The sequence below is a fragment of the Drosophila mojavensis genome, unplaced genomic scaffold (genome assembly GCF_018153725.1).
Source record: "Drosophila mojavensis isolate 15081-1352.22 unplaced genomic scaffold, ASM1815372v1 contig_16, whole genome shotgun sequence".
Lineage (NCBI taxonomy): Eukaryota > Metazoa > Arthropoda > Insecta > Diptera > Drosophilidae > Drosophila > Drosophila mojavensis.
In genome coordinates, this window is record NW_025318693.1 from 3,590,073 (window position 1) to 3,608,866 (window position 18,794).

Consider the following 18,794-nt stretch of genomic DNA (forward strand, 5'->3'; position numbering starts at 1 on the left):
TTTTACAGAAATATATTCTATTTAAAACATTATAGAGTAATTCGTATCTAGGATCTTGCCCAAAAGATTATGGAAGTCACATTTTGTTAAATAGATGTTTATTTATTTATGAATTTTCTCCGAGTGTATTATTTCATGTATTGAATTCGGCATTTATGCATTTGACTGGGAATATCTATAAATTATACAAGAGATTGTGTTTGAGTGGGTGTATCTTATCATAACGTTTTTCAGAAAATGTTTCTATTTTTTTTTATTTTTTATTATTTAATTGCGGTTGTTGAGCATCCATGTTTCAGAATATATTTATATTGCTTCATGTGCTGTTTTTTGTTTATTTTTTTGTTTTTTTTTTGTGTTTCAACTTATAGCAATTTTCAATTTGGGATCAACCATATGAAATATGTTTATATTAACTACTTTCTTAACTTGCATGATCTTCACTTGGTTATACGAATGTGTAATGAATATATATGCCTTTCATATGCCAGCATTAGATTTAGAATTGTTTATTGAAATATATTTTGATAGTTTGATTAATTAACTTTTTGTATTTTGATGTAATGGTTTTGATTCTTAATGATTTATGATCCGTAAATCGGAATCATATGAAGGTTTTATGACACTCACGTTTATTTAATATTAAGTTTTCATGAATGTTTAATTAAATTTCTATATATATTTGCTGTTTTTTGTTTTTTTTTTGTTTTTTTTTTTTTCATATACATGTGTATATATAGATGATTCGCTACATTTCCAACTTTTTTATTTTTGTTTGTTGAGTTTGTTAAACATGTTTATTATTTGTGAAATGGCTTACTTAGACTACATTTTAAAATTTAACTCCTTTTGCACGAACATTTTTACTTCACTAAATCAAAAATTGGATTAACTACTATAAAATGTAAATAAATCTTTACTTTTTGATGTGTAAATTTAAATATATATATTTATTTATTTGTATTTGTTTACGTTACTTGTAAAGTAATATAAATGTATTATAATTTTGTCATTGGATTGGTTGTAGATTTGATTAACTTGAACGTTGCGAAGGGTACAAAGTATGACGCTCATTACCATTAACTAACAACAAAATTCATTTAACAACAATAAAAATACAAAATTCGTTTTTGCTTTTCGGTTTTATGAGAAATGAAAAATACATGGTACAAAAAATATATACATATGTATGTGTAAATATATATGCATTGGATGTATGTATGGGCTCTCGAGGTTTAATATAAATATAAATTCATTACGTACTTGCATTAATAGTTGTTTAGGTTACATAGTAATTGTACTTGAATAAATTAAATAATAAATAATTTATATATATGTTGATTCGAAAAATATTTAGTTCGTCATAAGTATGTATGAAAAGGTTGACAGTTTTATTTTGAATGTATTCAATAAATGGCAGGGTATTTTACAGAGAGCTGTTAGCTAACAGCATGTTTAATAACAGTGCTTGAACGAAAGCAGCGCTTTGAATGGCAGCTAATGTTATGTTGTCAACAGTGCGCTGTTACTTAACACTCGATGTTAAAACAAATTTTGTTTTGGTAAATACATAAATTATTTGGCATTTAATTTCGTGAAGCTCAACAAATTTCGTCTAATATTTAACTATTCACTTTAGCACATGATTTCACACAAGAGAAATAATTCCAATTTTTTGGGTTTGGATCTTTGGATGGCAACACCGAATCAGAACTTAATGTGGGCATTGACATAAACGTTTTCACTTTTGGAATGCTCCTTCGCTAGATTCTTCCTAAATTGTGCGTACACTAATTGGCATACGATTCAAAAGTGTGTATTTTCTAACAAAATCTATGATTGCATTTAAACTTCCATTTTTTTGGCAAATCAATTTTTACTTTTGTGCTTAAATAGCTAATGTACGATTTGTATATAGTATGCTTGTGTCGTACTATATTTATTTTTGTTTCTAAACATTATGCTTTCTTTAATTTGAAACTTTTTTCCTTATGCGGTTAGATTTATCCTAATATTAAGGAATTTACTGCTGTTTTGTATTGATTTACGTTAAGTTTTCTATTTTGTTTGCTAGTGTAAAATGAGATTTGTTTTCCGTTTGATTTCAATATAGAAATATTTTAGAAAAATTGTTGCGTATCAAGTTCATATAAAGTTCGTTCAATTTTCTTGACTCTCTGTCATCTTCAAATCGTCCACAATTGCTCAGTTTGTTGCTTATTAAAGTACTACAAAAGTGTTTGTTTTAAAGTATTTGCATGGACTGACAGCCTCTAAAAACCTAGCCAGCTACAGCCTTTGCTTACAGCTATTGCAAAGTGCCAACAGTTTGCTGTTTGCCGTTCGCTATTTGCTGTCAGTGCTAAATGCATTTCTGTCGCACCAATTGTTGTTGTTTTTAGTAACGCCTATGCTTCAGCAGTTCACATTTGGTTTGTTAGTACTTCTCATCGTCTGTTATTTCCCTATGGGAATTCTGTAATTCTCAGGCCTTGTAGTGCTGATTCCTCACCGCACAGCACAGGCTCAGGGCGAAGGTCAACGAGAGCAGCTCCAGCAGAATGACAGCCGCAGTAACAGCAAAGATTGTGACCCAGTTTTCATAGATAATTTCAATCAGCTTATCAACGCAGCCCTGTAAAGAGAGAAGTACATAAACAGTTAGAATCTATCTATAATTCTTCAGTTATTTTTCCAGTCATAGAATTCAAATGTTTATTGTTTGTTTATTATGCGATTGCCGCCATAGGAGAAGTTTCTCCTCAAGCAGTTTCGATGCGTGCGGAATATCAATAATAATTAACGCATTTTGAGTGTCTTTGTGTCACGCATAGAATTTTTATTAACTCAGGCGTGGAAAAACAATCAATTAACTTAAAGGATTATTAATTTTTATGATCAAACGATTGACGATGCTTAAAAATACCAGATAGTCGTCAAAGGCCAAAGAAGTTATGAAACGTTGGCAACTCAAAATAGAATCGATATCAGCAACAATTGCTTATAAAAGCAATTTCAATATGAGTTCATATTTATAATAACTAAAATATCATTTCGTTTGTCTACTGATTTCTTCTAAAACTAAATTTTCAATCTTACCTGCTGATAAATATACGTGTTTAATGGGCCACCAAATTTCAAATTGCGCCACTTATCACACTCGTTGTCCTTGATATCCTCTTTGCAACATGATTCTGGTATATTGTAGAGCACATTCATGGAGGATACGGCAATATCGACGATATTCGTGCGATCCACATTATTGAAACGACTCGTGGCCCAGTCGCCAGGTCCATCGGCTCCGCAGCATTTCAACTATAAAAAGATTTTTGGTTCGTCAATCACTTTAGCTTCAAATGATAATGCTTACATTCTTTTGTAGCGTATCGAAGGTGACGGTGCGTGAGCTCATGCTGGACTGCCCGTACTCCTCCTGCACAGATGACTTGACCGCCGCACGAACCATGTCATCCAATTTGTTTCTGTTGTGGAACGCCCAGGCACCGGCTGCTATTTGTGCGACCATCACAATGAGTATCACACAGAAGAACTGCAAGGAAACCGTTTATTAATTAATGGGCGTAAGTAAACAAACTGCAGTCAAAATTATTTAACGAATTGCGGTTTTCATGCGGCTCGTGGGCGAACCAATCCAGACAGCGTGGGCCAAGTGCGTGTGGGTCGAGTGATACTTTGCATTTTGTAATTGGATTCTGCAGCTGGGCAACACTTACCGAAACAAGCAGACATTGCGACTCGCGACAGACACCCAAACAGCCAAAGAATGCGCCCAGAGTAATAAATATGCCAATGGCCAGGAAGACATAGAGTGCTATATGATAGTGATTATACGATTGTGTCATCGATAGCATGAACGTGGGATCCGTTAGCATCCATAGTGAGGTGAGCACAATAGTCAAGCCGATTAGCTGAAAATGGTTTTAAAAAAATGAATGTAAGTCTTTAAAAATGAATCTTAAATAGGTCAGGCATTCATCTGTTCGTATTTAGTGAAGTAACATCATGTGTTCTTTACTCAATCTCATCAATCGTAACGCTAACAGCGAAATGCTTCAATGACGCAATGTTTATGTGTGGGTCTGTGTGTGTGTATGTTTGCGACACGCCCCACTAGAGAGGGCGGCAATTAAAGCGGGCAGCAAGAGTCGTGCCAAGAATGCGAACGTATTCCCCGGAACATTGTCTACCCGCCGATGGGCATTATGAAACATGGTTCGTTCGTAACTCATGATTTCCGCAGTCGGGCCGGGCAGACTTTTAGAAATGTTTCCAGCATTTCATGTCGTTATATTCTTGTGTTTATTTGTTTTAATGTGTTTACGTTTTCACGAAATCAAGAGCCACATTTTATTTTCTTTTTGCTTCGCCGTTGTTGTTGCCAAGACATTGAACCAATCGACAATGTGAATGCGAATTCATAGCCTTATCTTGGGGCTGGGAGATTATCAGGCGCGGGACGTGAAATACGCCAGTTGATATTGGCATCTGTCTACACATATTAATTTTATACTATACAATACTCAAAGCAGATTATATTCTTAATGAGCAGCAACAATTATATGTAAATTAATTTATGCAGTTTTCACTCACTTATCGCAATTAGCATTATACGAGGCGCTCAGTAAATTTTTAACACTCAACAGCCGAGTAAATGATCTATAAAAGTATGCCTATTAGACTTACAGTTTAGTGTTAGGCGAGTAATGGAAAGAAAATAAAATCGGACTACATACTATAGCTATATATTATAATATTTAATGATGTAATACAGTAAAATACTATTAGTTTTTGATATCAAACTAAATATTAGTATGCATTTAACATCAATCAATGTTGCATTTCTATGGAAATTGAAATTTATATCAAATATATGTATGGTATTATAAAATAATTCCAAGCATACATGCCGATATATACAAACATTTCAGTACTTACTACTACAATACTAATCTCATTTACTTTATGTGGAATTGTAGCAAGTGTTTTATTAAAATGTGCTTTAATCACACAGCTTGCTTTTGTATAACAGTAATAGTGATTAATAATAATGTAATAAATTGTTAATAGTATTTGAATAGCAAATTTTGTCTTTTTAATATAGTATATACAATTATTCTCTATTGACATTGACTCACTTCTTTGAGCAAGCTACAATTAATATGTTGCAATTAGTCTACTAATACTTGTGATACAGAATCGTGACCACAAATACCGCAACAAAAAATTAACTAAATAAAAATAAACTCAATAAGCGACTAAGACTTTATGAAACAATGCACAAATTAGCCGATCAAAGTTTATTTGCTTGAAGTTGCTTTAAACAGCAATCAACTTCAATAAAATGATTTAATTTTAGAACTTAAAAGTTGAATTTATTTTGATTTTAAGCCCTGATGCGAACTTCAACAACAAAATGTACAAAATTTGTACATAAAAGCAAAATACAAATCCTAAAAATAGCCTAAGCTTTAAATGCGGGTGGTCTTTCACTTGCGCTCTTCAGCACACTAGCGAAGTAAATGAGAGGGTAAGTGAAAAAGAGAGTGAGATAGAGGTATGCGCAAAGTCATAAGAAAAGCAGAATCGTTGAAAAAAAGGTCAAAGCAAAGTGCATTTTGATGCCCGTTTGTATGAATGAATCGGAATACAGCAACAAAACGCATAGCGTTAAAATACAAATGTTGCGAATGGCAGAAAATTGGTAGCATGTGTGTTATTTAAGTACATGGTGCATATAAAACAGACAAATTGTCGCGTGCAGATGAAATGTAGGCCAAATGTTTAATAAAAGTTTCAGCTCCTAGCATGACCTACATCACTGTGGACGTAGTAAATAAACAAGAAAGCAGAATCGTAAAAGAAAAATGTCCTCGGCACATTTTCCTTATGCAACTTTGATCGTTTAATTTTTATTTGTCGTTCATGATGCAAACGTATATAGTATGAATAATTGTGTGAAAAATAGCGCAGTGAATTATGAACAAAATGAAGGGGGGAAGGAGGAGAGCAAATCATATAAATTAATTGGTCGGCATGCGAGAGACGTCAGCAATGTCCACCAGCCAAGCCGGGAGGCAGGCAGGCAGAGCGCTTCTATCTGAATGACGGCATCTGTGGCGGTTGGTCGATCCGTCCGATCAGTCTGCTCGTCGGACAGTATCAATGGAACGTCAGAGCATCAGCGTCAGCTAACGTCGTGCCGCTTGATCACGAAGCCCCGCAGCGACGATGCTGATGGAAATGGAAATGTTATGGAAAACTATGTCACAGTGTTGCAAATATTCACGAACAAACTGCAACTGACTAAAAATATTGAATACGTCTTCCTTTTTAACTATCTGATTGTGTCATTATATTTAATCATCGTATCAATCATATTTAAAAATAGTTAAAGCATTTTAGATTAGTAGCAAACAAAATATAAGGAAAACAAATATTATAAATAAACGTTAATTCAACAAACATATACAAATTTATATTTATTTATTCACGAGAACAAACACTCGTATTTCATATAATTAAAATTTGTATTTAAAAAAGAAAATAGTCATACTTAAACATTAAAGAACAAAGCGAATTTATATAGTATTTTAATTATTATTTTCAAATGACCATATGCATATACATATATATCACAGTTCATAAATAATTTGCACCACTGTGACCAACAACAAAAATCTCCCACCTCCTCCCCCAACAAGAGGAGAAAATCAACATCCACATAGAATGAAAGCTGAACGTTGTTTTTGGTTTGTTCGAAAATAGATTTGACTAATAAATACTATAGGGAAAAATCGAAAAAGCAACAAGAAAATAACAACCAAAAATTTTTTTGAAACAAAATTGGAAAATACAATTTTACTCAAGAAAGACAAACAACATAAGACAAATAAGATTTCAAACGATGAATCAATGTGGAAATAGTAAATTGCGTAAAACTAAAAAGAAATACACTTTTACACACACACATACACACAATTCGTTGAACCCTTTCAGTGAGAAGCAACTGTAAAAATAAGAGAGCGTAGGCTTGTGGGGAGTGGCGCACCCAAAAGGCGCCAAATGTAGGTCCTGCTCCTACAAATATGTGTTTGTGTGTCTGTATATGTGTGTGCAAGTAAATAGATACATACACACGGGCGTTAAAGCAATGAATGAACCGTTGCTTCACTTTTGCTGTAGATAAGAAATTGAAAAGAACGAAGGTGTAGCAAGAAGCAACGCTCAAAACTAACAACAACAAGGCACGCATACTCGTATAAAAATAAAAAGCCAACAGGAAAAGGCCAACAAGAAAACAAGACAAACGGCATATCTCAATGTGTGGGAGCAGCACAAATGAGAGGGGGAAAAGAAGAGCGCGATGCTTTCGCTGCTTGTCTGCCTGCTTATTTGTGCTCCGCGTGTGTATGTGTGAGTGGGTGTCGTATACTCTCCCACCCACAACGGAACTTCTATTGTTTATTGGAGTAGGGAGTGAGCAGCAGCAGCAGCAGTTGAGAGCGTGCGCGCGAGCACAGGCTAAGGCATAGGGAACGCGCACACATACACTTATAAACGCGCCATCTATATCTCTATTCATGTGTTCCAGTTGCTGTTTGTATTAGTGAGATGTCTGATTCTGTGTTGTTACTGTTACGGTTGTTGTTGTCTGCTGGCATACCTACCCAAAATAAGATGTTTATAAGGACCATCAAGTATTTAACACACGAACAGCAGCCGTTTAGACCCATTTTATGGTCTTTAATTAACTTTTTCGCACAGTTTTCGTTCAGTAAGACGGCTTTGTCAATACCGTGGGTTTCCTGCCGTTTTAAACTCAAGCTGCTTTGCTTTAGCCTCTTGCAGCCTTTAATGCACTTTTCTTATTCGTTGCAGTTGCACACTTTTAAAATTAATTTGTTTATCGTTTTTTACGTTAATTAATTTAAAAAAAAACACTTTTTACTTAAATCGCTACTATTCGTTTTATTTCCGTTAAACGCGTTGCATTTAACAATAATTTAAATTTTATTTGTACATCGAAGCATCAGCGGCGCTCTCTCAATCACGTCTGATTCAGTGTGGCCGCATATCAAATGGACTTTTATCAACTTATCGCTTGAATACTAAAATTCTAATCGATAACAAACCAAATTAAACGTTTTGCAACACTAATTCAAATATAACTTATTATTGAAAAATACAAATGAAATATGATTTTATACTAAACATGATACTTGTAAATTCAATTCAACTCATTAACTCATTTTAAATTAAAAGTAAAATATATCGATGTATATAAACAAACGATTGCACACATTTATATCGATACGCAAATATCGTCAAAGAACTGCAAACATTTATGGCTTCGCGGTGTTGGGCCACACTTGTAGTTCGTTGTTTTTCCATCAGAAAAAACAGTAAAGGAGTGCAAAGAAAAATAATAAAATAATGCATTATTAGTAATAAACTATTGAGTAACCAGTGAAAAGTGCATTAGCTGCAACTAATTCACAAAAAAATTAAAATGTGTGAACTAAGCATGTAGCAGCTGTGGCTTTTCACTAAACGAGAAGAAAATCGGTACAAAAGGAAAACAAAATACACAGCCAAACACGAATGTAAATGTGAATCGCAGGGCAAAGTAAGCACTGGCAATCCCCCAAGCAGGCGCTACACACACACAACCGCCCCCACTAGTCCAATTGTGCCCCACTAATACTGTACAAAACTTCGAGGTGCAATGAAATTGAAACAGGCTGCTGCTTGCGTCTAAGTTTTAAGTAATTAAAGACCAGCCCCCTGCCACACCTCTGCCCCTGTCCTTGCTTAACACACACATAGCCAAACTGTGAGTGAGTGAATGTGTGAGTGTTGTATGCTTGTAATTTTGTTACGCAGTGGAGCGGTGCGGCAGCCGTTCAAGTGGAGTCTAAACATTTTGTATACAAGAAAAAAATAAAAGCTTTGCCTGCGCTTTAAGGTTTGTTGTTGTTGTTACGGTATTTGATGTTGTGTACATAAAATTTCACAAGTGTTGCATTTGAATCCAGTTGCGGGCCGCCAAGTGTTGTTATTGTTTAGTGTGTGCGTATGGGTGCGCGCATGCATATGTGTGTGTGTGTTGCTTGGCAAACTTACGATTGAAGCAAAGCAAAAAGCCAAATAGCAAAATTCAGCAACTTGCATACAACTTACACACATACATACATATGAGAAAATAACCAAACATACATAGAAACCTGCATTTGCACATGTATACAGCCCTCATAAAACAATGTAAGCTTAATTTGAACTAAGTTTGTTGTTTTCACATACAAACATATTCATTTTGTGTAAGTAAATTATATATTAAAGAACTCCCAATAATAAAAAAAAGGTTGTTCCCAATCGTATGGCCTCGACTGTGAAGACTGTAGATATTTGGCTAGGTTTGAGCATGATTTCTCATAGACAAGCTTCACTTTCACCTTCCGTATAAGTAGTTTGCTTAGAGTAGCGGCCAGAGCTGACCAAAAACTTTGTACTTTAAGTTACAATTAAACACATGTTAAATTAGAAAGTGAACTTGTATATATCTTTATTTGATGTACATATGTACGTAAATGGTAATAGTTTCTCAATTTGCCTTAATTAATTAAGACTGTATTATTCGTCTGGGCTGTCGTCGCATAATATAATTCCAATTAGCCCCTTTCTGTCCCATCAGAAGATGACATCTAATTGTCTGATAATCTGCCTTTCCCGTTCCCTTGCGCGCTTCAACAATTTCAACAAGCGTGCAACGTGTGGGAACTGTTAAATTGTTGCATTGAAAAGGGGGACACACACACATTCCGATATTTCAATCATTTGCATGCTCCCCCACACACAGACACACACACACGCACACACACACAGCTACAGAGACAACATGTTACACTTTGCATTTCGAACAAAGCATATTATTTAGTCCGCGCAACGGCAACCCGCTTCAACCATAACAACAACAACAACAAATGACAACTAGCTAGGAAGTTGTTGGCAACTGTTTCGCTTTTGTCTTGTGCTTCATTTCTCTATTAACGAATCACTCTATTATCATTAACAGCGGGCTGCTGCCAACATTAACAGTAACATTGCATTAACATAGCACGAGTGCAACGACCAACTGAAGAACAGCCTCCGTTGCTCGACTATGTTATACCCTGTTTACAATTATTTGTGAGGATATATCATTTCATCGATTGAGTCTGACTCTGAGTCTGTAAATTTCTTTCCTGTTTCTCAAATAGCTTGAAATAGATCTGTTGTTTTCTAACCATATTCTTTTCAATAATTTTTATTTGAGATTAATAAAAACATATGTAATTTATATGTATTTCTACATTAATATATATTTTATTTTTTTAATTTCATTCTTAATAGAATGAAACTATTGCTAAAAGTATTATAAACTAAAATATGATTATAAAACTCATCCTAAACATTGAGATATGTATAACTTATGATCTTAATAACAATGATGGGTATTTAAAGAAAAGCTTGAGAAGCGTGTGTAAATTTACCATAGAATATGCTACAACAATAACATTTGACTACAACCACAACAGCGACGACAACAACAACGACAACGTAAAGTGGGCAAAGCATAGCAGAAACTGGGTAATACCTTTATAATTTATTCCAGCGCCTTTTGATGGCCTTCTTCTTTGTGCTTAGACCCGTTTTTATTTTCACACACCAGCAACAGTTGCTGGCTAACTCTGTTCCGCTTTTGTGGTAGGGTGTAAGAAGTTAGCCCGCATGAAAGTTAACCTTTCCGCTTTTGCTTCGACTTTTAAGGTCTTCTGAGCGCTAAACGAGTACTCAGCGAAAATCTTATACTCTATCATTGTTTGTTTCTTAATTGAGAATGTGTATGTGTGTGTGTGTGAAGCAAGTTTCAGGCGAGTGCAGCTGTTTAAAGTTACTTAAACAAAAAAAAAAGAAAAAACAAATAGACTAATGTCAACAAGGATTTACACATACACACACGCACTAATAGCGAGCAGTGTTTACTAAAGCAGCAAGTCTTATACAGACACCCACCGCAAACATATCTCAATTTTAATAAGCCAAATCAAATTTCAGTTTCATTGCAGCCAGCGGCCCACAGAGACAACAACGTAGCAGCAGAAGCAACGGCACCGGCAGAGGTTACAGATAAGCAGTGGCAGCTGCGCGCGCTGATAACAATCCATAGTAAAGACTGATACGGCACCCAAGCCTGATTCCGATTTTGACTCCGAACGCGTAGTCTCCTGCGTAGCGGCAGCGGCAGCGGCCATCTTTCCGTTTATCATTGACCGAGCATGTCGCACGGCAGCGCCGGCGCGCAAACTGGTGGTGGCGGCGTTGGTGGCGGCAGTGTCGGCGGCGGTGCAGCAGCAGCGGCCGCAGCAGCAGCAGCTGGCTCTGAATATCGTGAACTACATTGGACAGTGTCGAGCGTGATGGACTCGTCGCGTGTGTCCACCTGCCTAATATCGATGCTGCTAATTGTCTACGGCAGCTTTCGCAGCCTCAACATTGAGCAGGAGGCACGGGAGCGCGAGGCGAAGAAGCGCAATGAGTCTATGACGAATCTGCTAACAGGCGAGCAGGTCGAGAAGGAGCCAAGTAAGCATTAGCTAAATACACACATTGTTCAACCAATCCGTTATATTTATTTACGGAAGCATTGATTCATAGACGATTTCTTCATTTATGTTTATTTGCTTTCAACTCGAAAATAAATAACTCATTAACTCCAAATGTTTTGTTCATAATGTAAACAACTTTTATAAGCACCAGCAAATATTTCGATTCAGGCTTAAGCTTATGCGTATCATTTGCTATCATTACTAATTGACTTGCAATATCAAAAATTAATAGACTCGAATTTTGATGTAGCGGACAAGTTCGCCACGCTCGATACAATGCATGCACTGTGCCTGCCACTGGGTGCTTCCATATCGCTGCTCATTATGTTCTTCTTCTTTGATTCGATGCAGTTGCTGTTCGCCGTCTGCACAGCCAGTAAGTAGAGCATAGTATGCATAATCTGTTTAACTGCTCGCATTAACTATTTATTCACAGTTATTGCCACTGTGGCGCTGGCCTTCCTGCTGTTGCCCATGTGCCAATACATTATACGGCCCTGCACGGATGGCAAGCGCTTCTCCTTTGGGATCTGTGGACGTTTTACGGCAGCTGAGCTATTCAGCTTCACGCTCTCAGTCTCAATTGTGTGCGTGTGGGTGCTAACCGGGCACTGGCTGTTAATGGATGGTACGACAAATGAAGCTACGGAATATGCCACTTTATTTATATCGTTACTTTTTATGCATCCAATGGATCCATTTTAGCCATGGGCATGGGTCTCTGTGTTGCCTTCATTGCGTTCGTGCGGCTGCCAAGCTTGAAGGTGTCGACGCTGCTGTTAACTGGCCTACTGATATACGACGTGTTTTGGGTGTTTCTTTCATCGTACATATTCAGCACAAACGTGATGGTCAAGGTGGCCACACGACCCGCCGAGAATCCCGTTGGCATTGTGGCGCGCAAATTGAATTTGGGCGGCATTGTGCGGGATACACCGAAACTAAATTTGCCGGGCAAACTGGTTTTCCCCAGCATACACAATACAGGACACTTCTCGATGCTCGGCCTAGGCGATGTTGTTATGCCCGGACTATTGCTATGCTTTGTGCTACGATATGATGCCTATAAAAAGTCACAGGGCTTCACATCGGATCCAACGCTGTCGCCGCCAAAGGGTGTTGGTTCTAAGTTGACATACTTTCATTGTTCCTTATTGGGGTAAGTGGAACGAATGGATTACTTATAGTTTATGGTCTTTCAATTCGGTACTATCTTATTTATAGCTATTTCCTGGGTCTGCTAACGGCTACGGTTAGCTCGGAGGTGTTCAAGGCCGCACAACCTGCCTTACTTTATTTAGTGCCCTTCACGTTATTACCATTGCTACTAATGGCTTATTTGAAGGTAAATGAAATTCTCTCTAAACTTAACAAATAAATCTATTATTGTATTGACTTCTTAGGGTGATTTACGAAGGATGTGGAGTGAACCGTTTATTGCGCATCAACCATCAAAACAATTGGAAGTCTGAGTGTATTCTATCTTTAAACAGAATTAAAAACAAAACGAAAGAAAGGGAAGAATGAGAAAAACACAATACACATACTATGAATTCTCTCTTAATAAAAATACGTATTCTTTAATTATACGTATCAAATTTTTTTAAGTTAGGTAATTCTAATTTAGTGAAGTAACAGCAAAACCGAATAATAAATCTATGTAGTTTTAATATAAATGACAACGATTTCTAAAAGCCCCAAAAATGTGCATGTATGATTTAATGTAAAATGTCATTTCGTTACACAAATCTAATTTTGAAACCGTTTTATGCTAAAAGTTGTATTGATATGAAAATGAAATATTCCGATGCGCTTCTATCTCATACAGAATTAAGCAGTTTTTATTTACATACTAGCCTGCATATACTGTAGTATTAGTGTTATATATATTTTGTATTTACCAACTGTTGAGATTGAATTGTTTTTGCTTGGTTTAAAATGAAATTTAAATATTTCCATACACATAATAATCGAGAAATCAAATTTACGAAATTTTCAATTCGAATTAACTATCAAACCGTATGACATTTTCTGTAAATACTTAATTTTAATAACCACAATCACAAATAATAGTTAGTAAGTGCGCCCGCATTTGAAAATCATTATTCGTTTAAACTTCCTCAGACACATTAGTATATAAATTTCCATGGCCTTCTTTCAAATTTTCACACGTATATTTAAACAATGAATATGATGTTTTGCCAAAATGCATGTGTTCGTTTTAAATAATAAATATTTAAAAGAAAAGAAAGAAAAAAATATGTTGCACTTGGTGTGTTTCACAAATTAAGTTTCAACAAATTTTAATTATTTATAACGATCAAAAAATAAAAACAAACAATATTACATAACTATAAATATATGCATAGTAGTTACACATTAATTTTAAGTAAATGCAATTTCGAGACATATAGAAACAATAAAAATGTGAGATTTGAACATAAACCTAAAAAATTATCTTCGTATCTTTTTTTTTATTTTGGTAAGATATATATAAATATATATATATTTTTTTTAGTAATCATTTTTCCAATTTCTGTTATAATAGAGTGGTCATTTTTTATTCAAATTAAATCATTAAAAAAAGTCAATAGGGCGGTCAAACATACTAATCATCGAATACTCGAGTAATCGAATTTTCCGATAATAAGGACGTCATGGTGGTTGGCCGATAGATAAATAAATAACGATTAGCGATACGGTTAGTGTTTGTACGATTAACGATTATATTGCGTTGTGTTTTTCTTCTGGAAAATAAAATAATAGCAGAAAAGAAAAGTGAAGAATAATAATAAAAAAGTGAAAGCCCTAATTTAACAGTGCGTTACGCTGTCGAAAGCAATTAAATAAGTAACAAGTAAGTGTAATTCGAATAAATGACCAAATTTAATGCCGAGAAGTAATGTGTAGGTGTAATACACACATACGCATGTTTAGCTAAGAGCGATTTGCATTCCAACAAACGAGCAGGGAAAATTATAAAAGACATTAAAATGGCCTTGACTCAGAATACACTGACTCCACCTTATCATCAAATTTGCAAAACAAAATCAAAACAGCAGCCATATCACACACCGACACCCATACTACATACATTCATAGATATGCGGTGTGTATGTGTAGATACGTTAATACGCCTACGCTTTACGTAAAACAGCATTTACAATAAACATAGTACGTAAGAGTACTACGTAACAACACGCAAAATGAGCAACGTAAACGCAAATTGAGTGCCGTCGCTCATTCCAGGAGTTTGCTCATTTGCCCAGCGGGGAACCCGGTTAAATGACCAATGTATATTACGTTAAATTTAAAAAATATTCAAATCATTTTTAACGAACTAATAATTGAATTTTTATATGACTAAATTGTTTTAAATGTGTGTAATTTTAGGTAGAATTTCAACAACACTGACGGCAGCTGAGTAACTCTTGTATCAAACTGAATATAAACGGGCATAGTGAGTCGGAGTTGCGCCGCCACCCACACAGACAGCAACAGTCCTTTGTGCACATGGGTGGGAATAGCGCAGCTGTCAACGCAAGCGCTTTTAGCGCGGGCGGCTACATTGGGCCTACCACAAGTTTGGGTGCTGCGGGTGGCAGTGATTTGATACCGGCTCCAATGGGAACTGGATATGCGTTGGGGAGTAACACATCCTACACAAATGACGGCACAAGCTTAGAGGAGTTTTGCGATCGTCACGCGCGTGTTGCAGCTAGCGACTTTGCAAAAGCATGTATTAACTACATCAATAGCAATTTGCCGCCGGATGTGGCTCGTGGAATATCACACCGCAATTTTTCTATCAAGTTTGTGGAATTTTTCACGGTGCACTACGCTGCTGAGTTCTCCAAGCGACCCAACAACCTAAAGACAGAAATTGACTCCCCATTCGATAACAGCGGCGGTGGTGGCGGCAGTTTCGACACGGAGGAGCACGAGAAGTCACGCCAGTTTCCCAAATCGCTGCTGCGTCGCTTCTCTTTCAAGGGTCTGCGAAAGGGCAAGGTGAGCGAGAGATGCGCACCAGACAGATTAATCAATGTTTAACTTCAGAAACTTTTATTTTTGCAGGCTTTCTTTCACAAGAATTCAGACGATGTAGACGGCCTTGGCAGCAGCAAGCAGAGCAACAAAACCAAATTGGCAAAAATAGTTGTGGAGTGCCGTAAGGAGGGCATTGTCAACAATTTGACAGCCGAGAGCTTAGACCAGACGACGGGCACACAAAAGTGGGAGAGATGTCGACTGGCACTCGTCAAAGCCGTGGGCGGTTATATGCTTGAATTCTATACTCCGCCCAGATCCACAAAGCCTCAAAGTGGTGTTTTTTGCTTTCTGATTTCGGAGGCACGTGAAACAACCACGCTGGAGATGCCGGATCGATTGAACACATTTGTGCTGAAGGCCGACAACAATATGGAATACGTAATCGAAGCAGAGAGCGCCGAGGACATGCGCAGCTGGTTGGCCACAATACGCTATTGCATGCGAACCCCGCCAACGCAGCAACCTATACTGGATTCAGAAGTCATTGCGGCAGCTATGCAAACATCGCCGGTGACCACAAACCCAAATCCAACAACAAGCGCTGCTAGTGGTGCCTTGGGAGGCATACAAAATCCTCAATATCAGCAGCAAGGAGGTCCTCTGCTGGGCGGCTCCAATGGCAATTTGGTAACTTCGCAATCAGCTGATAGCGCTTTGGCCGTTGCGTCCGTCGGGAACACTAACGCAAATGCGGCTTCCGCCAATGATTTGAATGTCATTTCCCAGACGAGCAATGAGCTGAGCAGCACGCCGCCTGAAATACCCTCGCGGCCGACACGTGGTGACCGGGGTGAACAACGGTTGTCCGCCTCCAGCAATTTCGATGGCAACGAACTGGTCGAAACAGAAAACGATATAAATGTAGCGGACTTAACGGCGGAAATGCGACTGTTTCCATGGTTCCACGGCACGTTGCCACGCGCCGAAGCAGCTCGCATGGTGCTACAGTCGGAGGCAGCGGGTCATGGCTTCTTTTTGGTACGCCAAAGCGAAACGCGACGCGGCGAATTCGTGCTGACATTCAATTTTCAAGGACGTGCCAAGCATCTGCGACTGACAATCTCCGAAAAGGGACAGTGCCGAGTTCAGCATCTGTGGTTCCCCACCATTCAAGAGATGCTGGAACACTTCCGGCACAATCCCATACCACTCGAGTCGGGCGGCACATCGGATGTGACGCTCACCGATTGGGTGCACCACACGAGCAGGCTAAATGATAACGCTCCCATAACTACAATACCAGCGACTGCGCATGACCCGGGCACCGATGCGAACACTGGAGCGAGCAACGTCGCCAGCAGCTCTGGCAATAGCAATGGACACCCATCGCCGAGACATGTGAGATAGCCAAAATTTTGGAGTCAATTCAGTGTCAGTGATGGTTTTTATTTTTCTTTATTTGATTTTGCAAGTTTTTCATTTCATAAACATCAATCCATAGACAAGATAGCCTCACAACGTAGTTTTATAGAGCATCAGGAAGAGGCAGTGTTTTACAGCTTAGGTATTAAATATTAATTTAAAAAAAAAATTGTATATAAAAATATTCTTGATAAAAGATATTGAACTGGAAGCTCGTTTATATACACAAATATTTGTTATGTTAAAAGATCTCAAATTACGTGCCTCAATTGATTCGGAGAACGTCTTCATCATTAGTATGAAAATTTTTTAGTTTTGAACCATATTTAACAAACTTTCAATTTATTTTATTAATTTTTTTTTTTTTTTTTTTTTTTTTTTTTTTTTTGGGTGTTTCATTTTGGAACACTTTTTTTAAAATCGTACTCATTGTGTGTAGTTTGTAAATGTCGCATGTCCCGTGTCCAAGCCGTTTCCATATACTGAAACCATTTAAATTGCAAACCGAAATCTAATCCATCCACTCAATTACAGTGCAACGAAGTGATCACTATGAATCTAAGTGTTCGTCTAAAGACAAACGAAATCGAACTGCCACAGGAGCCAACACACGTCTTTTTTCCGGAGCAAGTCTACTTCCATTTGGATCCCACATCGCTGACCGCGCACAATTCGCCGCCAGTTGGTCAAGGATTCCTCGATCAGCCGCATCTGCGTGCATCCAATGCTTCACTGCAGGCACCGCATCAGGGCGTTGGTGCAGCGCGACATGCGGTTGATGCAGTCGCCAGTGGTAGCAGTGGTGCTGTGCCTGGCAGCGGCAGCAGCAGCGGTGCAACATCAGGAGCCGAATGCACCGGACGCGCCATTGATAATCAGTACAGCTACACTTAAGCGAATGTCGCCAGTGGATGGAATTTGAACTTCTTGCGCGGAATTTATTTTTGTGCCATTGCGTAGTTGCTGCAGCGAAATAATTTTTGTATTTCTTCTGTTCGTTTCTTTCATTTGTATCATTTTTTTGTGTTTGAAAACGAATTTGTATCTGTGTAAGACGTCATTATCTTGTTTCTATTAGTTTTAGAGCCTCTTGGAAGACATGAAGTAACTGAATATTACGATTATGATTGTATACATTAATTAGCTAAATATGTGTGTTCATTTTAAGTAATTATGTAAGTGTTGTATGTAAAACAAAAACAAAAAACATAAGAGAAAATGTAAAATTTATAACACCAAAGGTGTAACTCTTGCGAATCCTAAAACTTCCTGCTTTACAAAAAAAAAATATATATACATTATATATATATATGAAAAAATATATCTATATATACTACACTTATAAAAATTAAACCCAATATATATATTTAAATTATATTAAAGCTGATAAACTACAATAAATGAAGTTATATGAATGTATATGCTGCAGAAAGATCTTTGGATAAACTTTGCTTCACTGTAAACTGTTAATGTTAACAAACCTATTTTGATACGGTTAATGTTGCCAGCGATAACAATGCTTTTAAAAGCATTGAAAACATGCGTCTCATATCTAAAGAACAAGTTCCACAGTTCATTCGTCTCTAAGCAACCAATTCGATAAATGAGCAATAGAACAATCTAAAACAAAGTATCGAGCAATTATATATTTTAATGGAAAACTTATGTAAATTTATATTAAATCAAAATCACACAACACAGTATAAAAGACAA

General features: G+C 36.9%; 3 protein-coding genes and 1 long non-coding RNA gene across 8 annotated transcripts; 3 read left to right on the forward strand and 1 right to left on the reverse strand.

Moving 5' to 3' along the window:
- Positions 1–1,027: 1,027 nt before the first annotated feature.
- LOC6573548 (CD81 antigen) lies at positions 1,028–8,089 on the reverse strand. The gene is made up of 5 exons (XM_001999580.4): positions 7,689–8,089; positions 3,735–3,929; positions 3,371–3,550; positions 3,100–3,315; positions 1,028–2,635 (listed from the first exon to the last, which is right to left on the reverse strand). Exons 1-5 carry the CDS (start codon positions 7,752–7,754, stop codon positions 2,486–2,488), a joined length of 807 nt encoding a protein of 268 aa, XP_001999616.3. The 5' UTR covers positions 7,755–8,089; the 3' UTR covers positions 1,028–2,485.
- On the forward strand, positions 3,490–5,103 carry LOC122756779. Its single transcript, XR_006356632.1, has 3 exons — positions 3,490–3,581; positions 3,657–3,955; positions 4,012–5,103. It is a non-coding gene; the product is annotated as an uncharacterized LOC122756779 (long non-coding RNA).
- A 275-nt stretch (positions 8,090–8,364) lies between the features above and the next one.
- On the forward strand, positions 8,365–13,956 carry LOC6573547 (signal peptide peptidase-like 3). 3 transcript variants are annotated; one of them, XM_015166965.3, is made up of 7 exons: positions 8,365–8,647; positions 11,116–11,643; positions 11,899–12,042; positions 12,103–12,294; positions 12,372–12,825; positions 12,891–13,011; positions 13,070–13,956. In XM_015166965.3, the coding sequence occupies exons 2-7, from the start codon at positions 11,337–11,339 to the stop codon at positions 13,136–13,138; spliced, it is 1,287 nt and encodes a 428-aa protein (XP_015022451.1). In that variant the 5' UTR covers positions 8,365–8,647; positions 11,116–11,336; the 3' UTR covers positions 13,139–13,956. The 3 variants fall into 3 exon arrangements, with proteins under 3 accessions (XP_015022451.1, XP_001999615.1, XP_015022452.1); XM_001999579.4 differs by having other exon boundaries at positions 11,917–12,042; XM_015166966.3 differs by having other exon boundaries at positions 11,127–11,643.
- A 401-nt stretch (positions 13,957–14,357) lies between these two features.
- LOC6573546 (SH2B adapter protein 1) lies at positions 14,358–18,500 on the forward strand. Of its 3 annotated transcripts, none has more exons than XM_015166963.3 (4): positions 14,358–14,523; positions 15,060–15,677; positions 15,726–17,057; positions 17,616–18,500. In XM_015166963.3, the coding sequence occupies exons 2-4, from the start codon at positions 15,180–15,182 to the stop codon at positions 17,973–17,975; spliced, it is 2,190 nt and encodes a 729-aa protein (XP_015022449.1). In that variant the 5' UTR covers positions 14,358–14,523; positions 15,060–15,179; the 3' UTR covers positions 17,976–18,500. The 3 variants fall into 3 exon arrangements, with proteins under 3 accessions (XP_015022449.1, XP_001999614.1, XP_015022450.1); XM_001999578.4 differs by having other exon boundaries at positions 15,744–17,057; XM_015166964.3 differs by having other exon boundaries at positions 15,726–17,090; positions 17,616–17,698.
- The last annotated feature ends 294 nt before the right edge of the window (positions 18,501–18,794 follow it).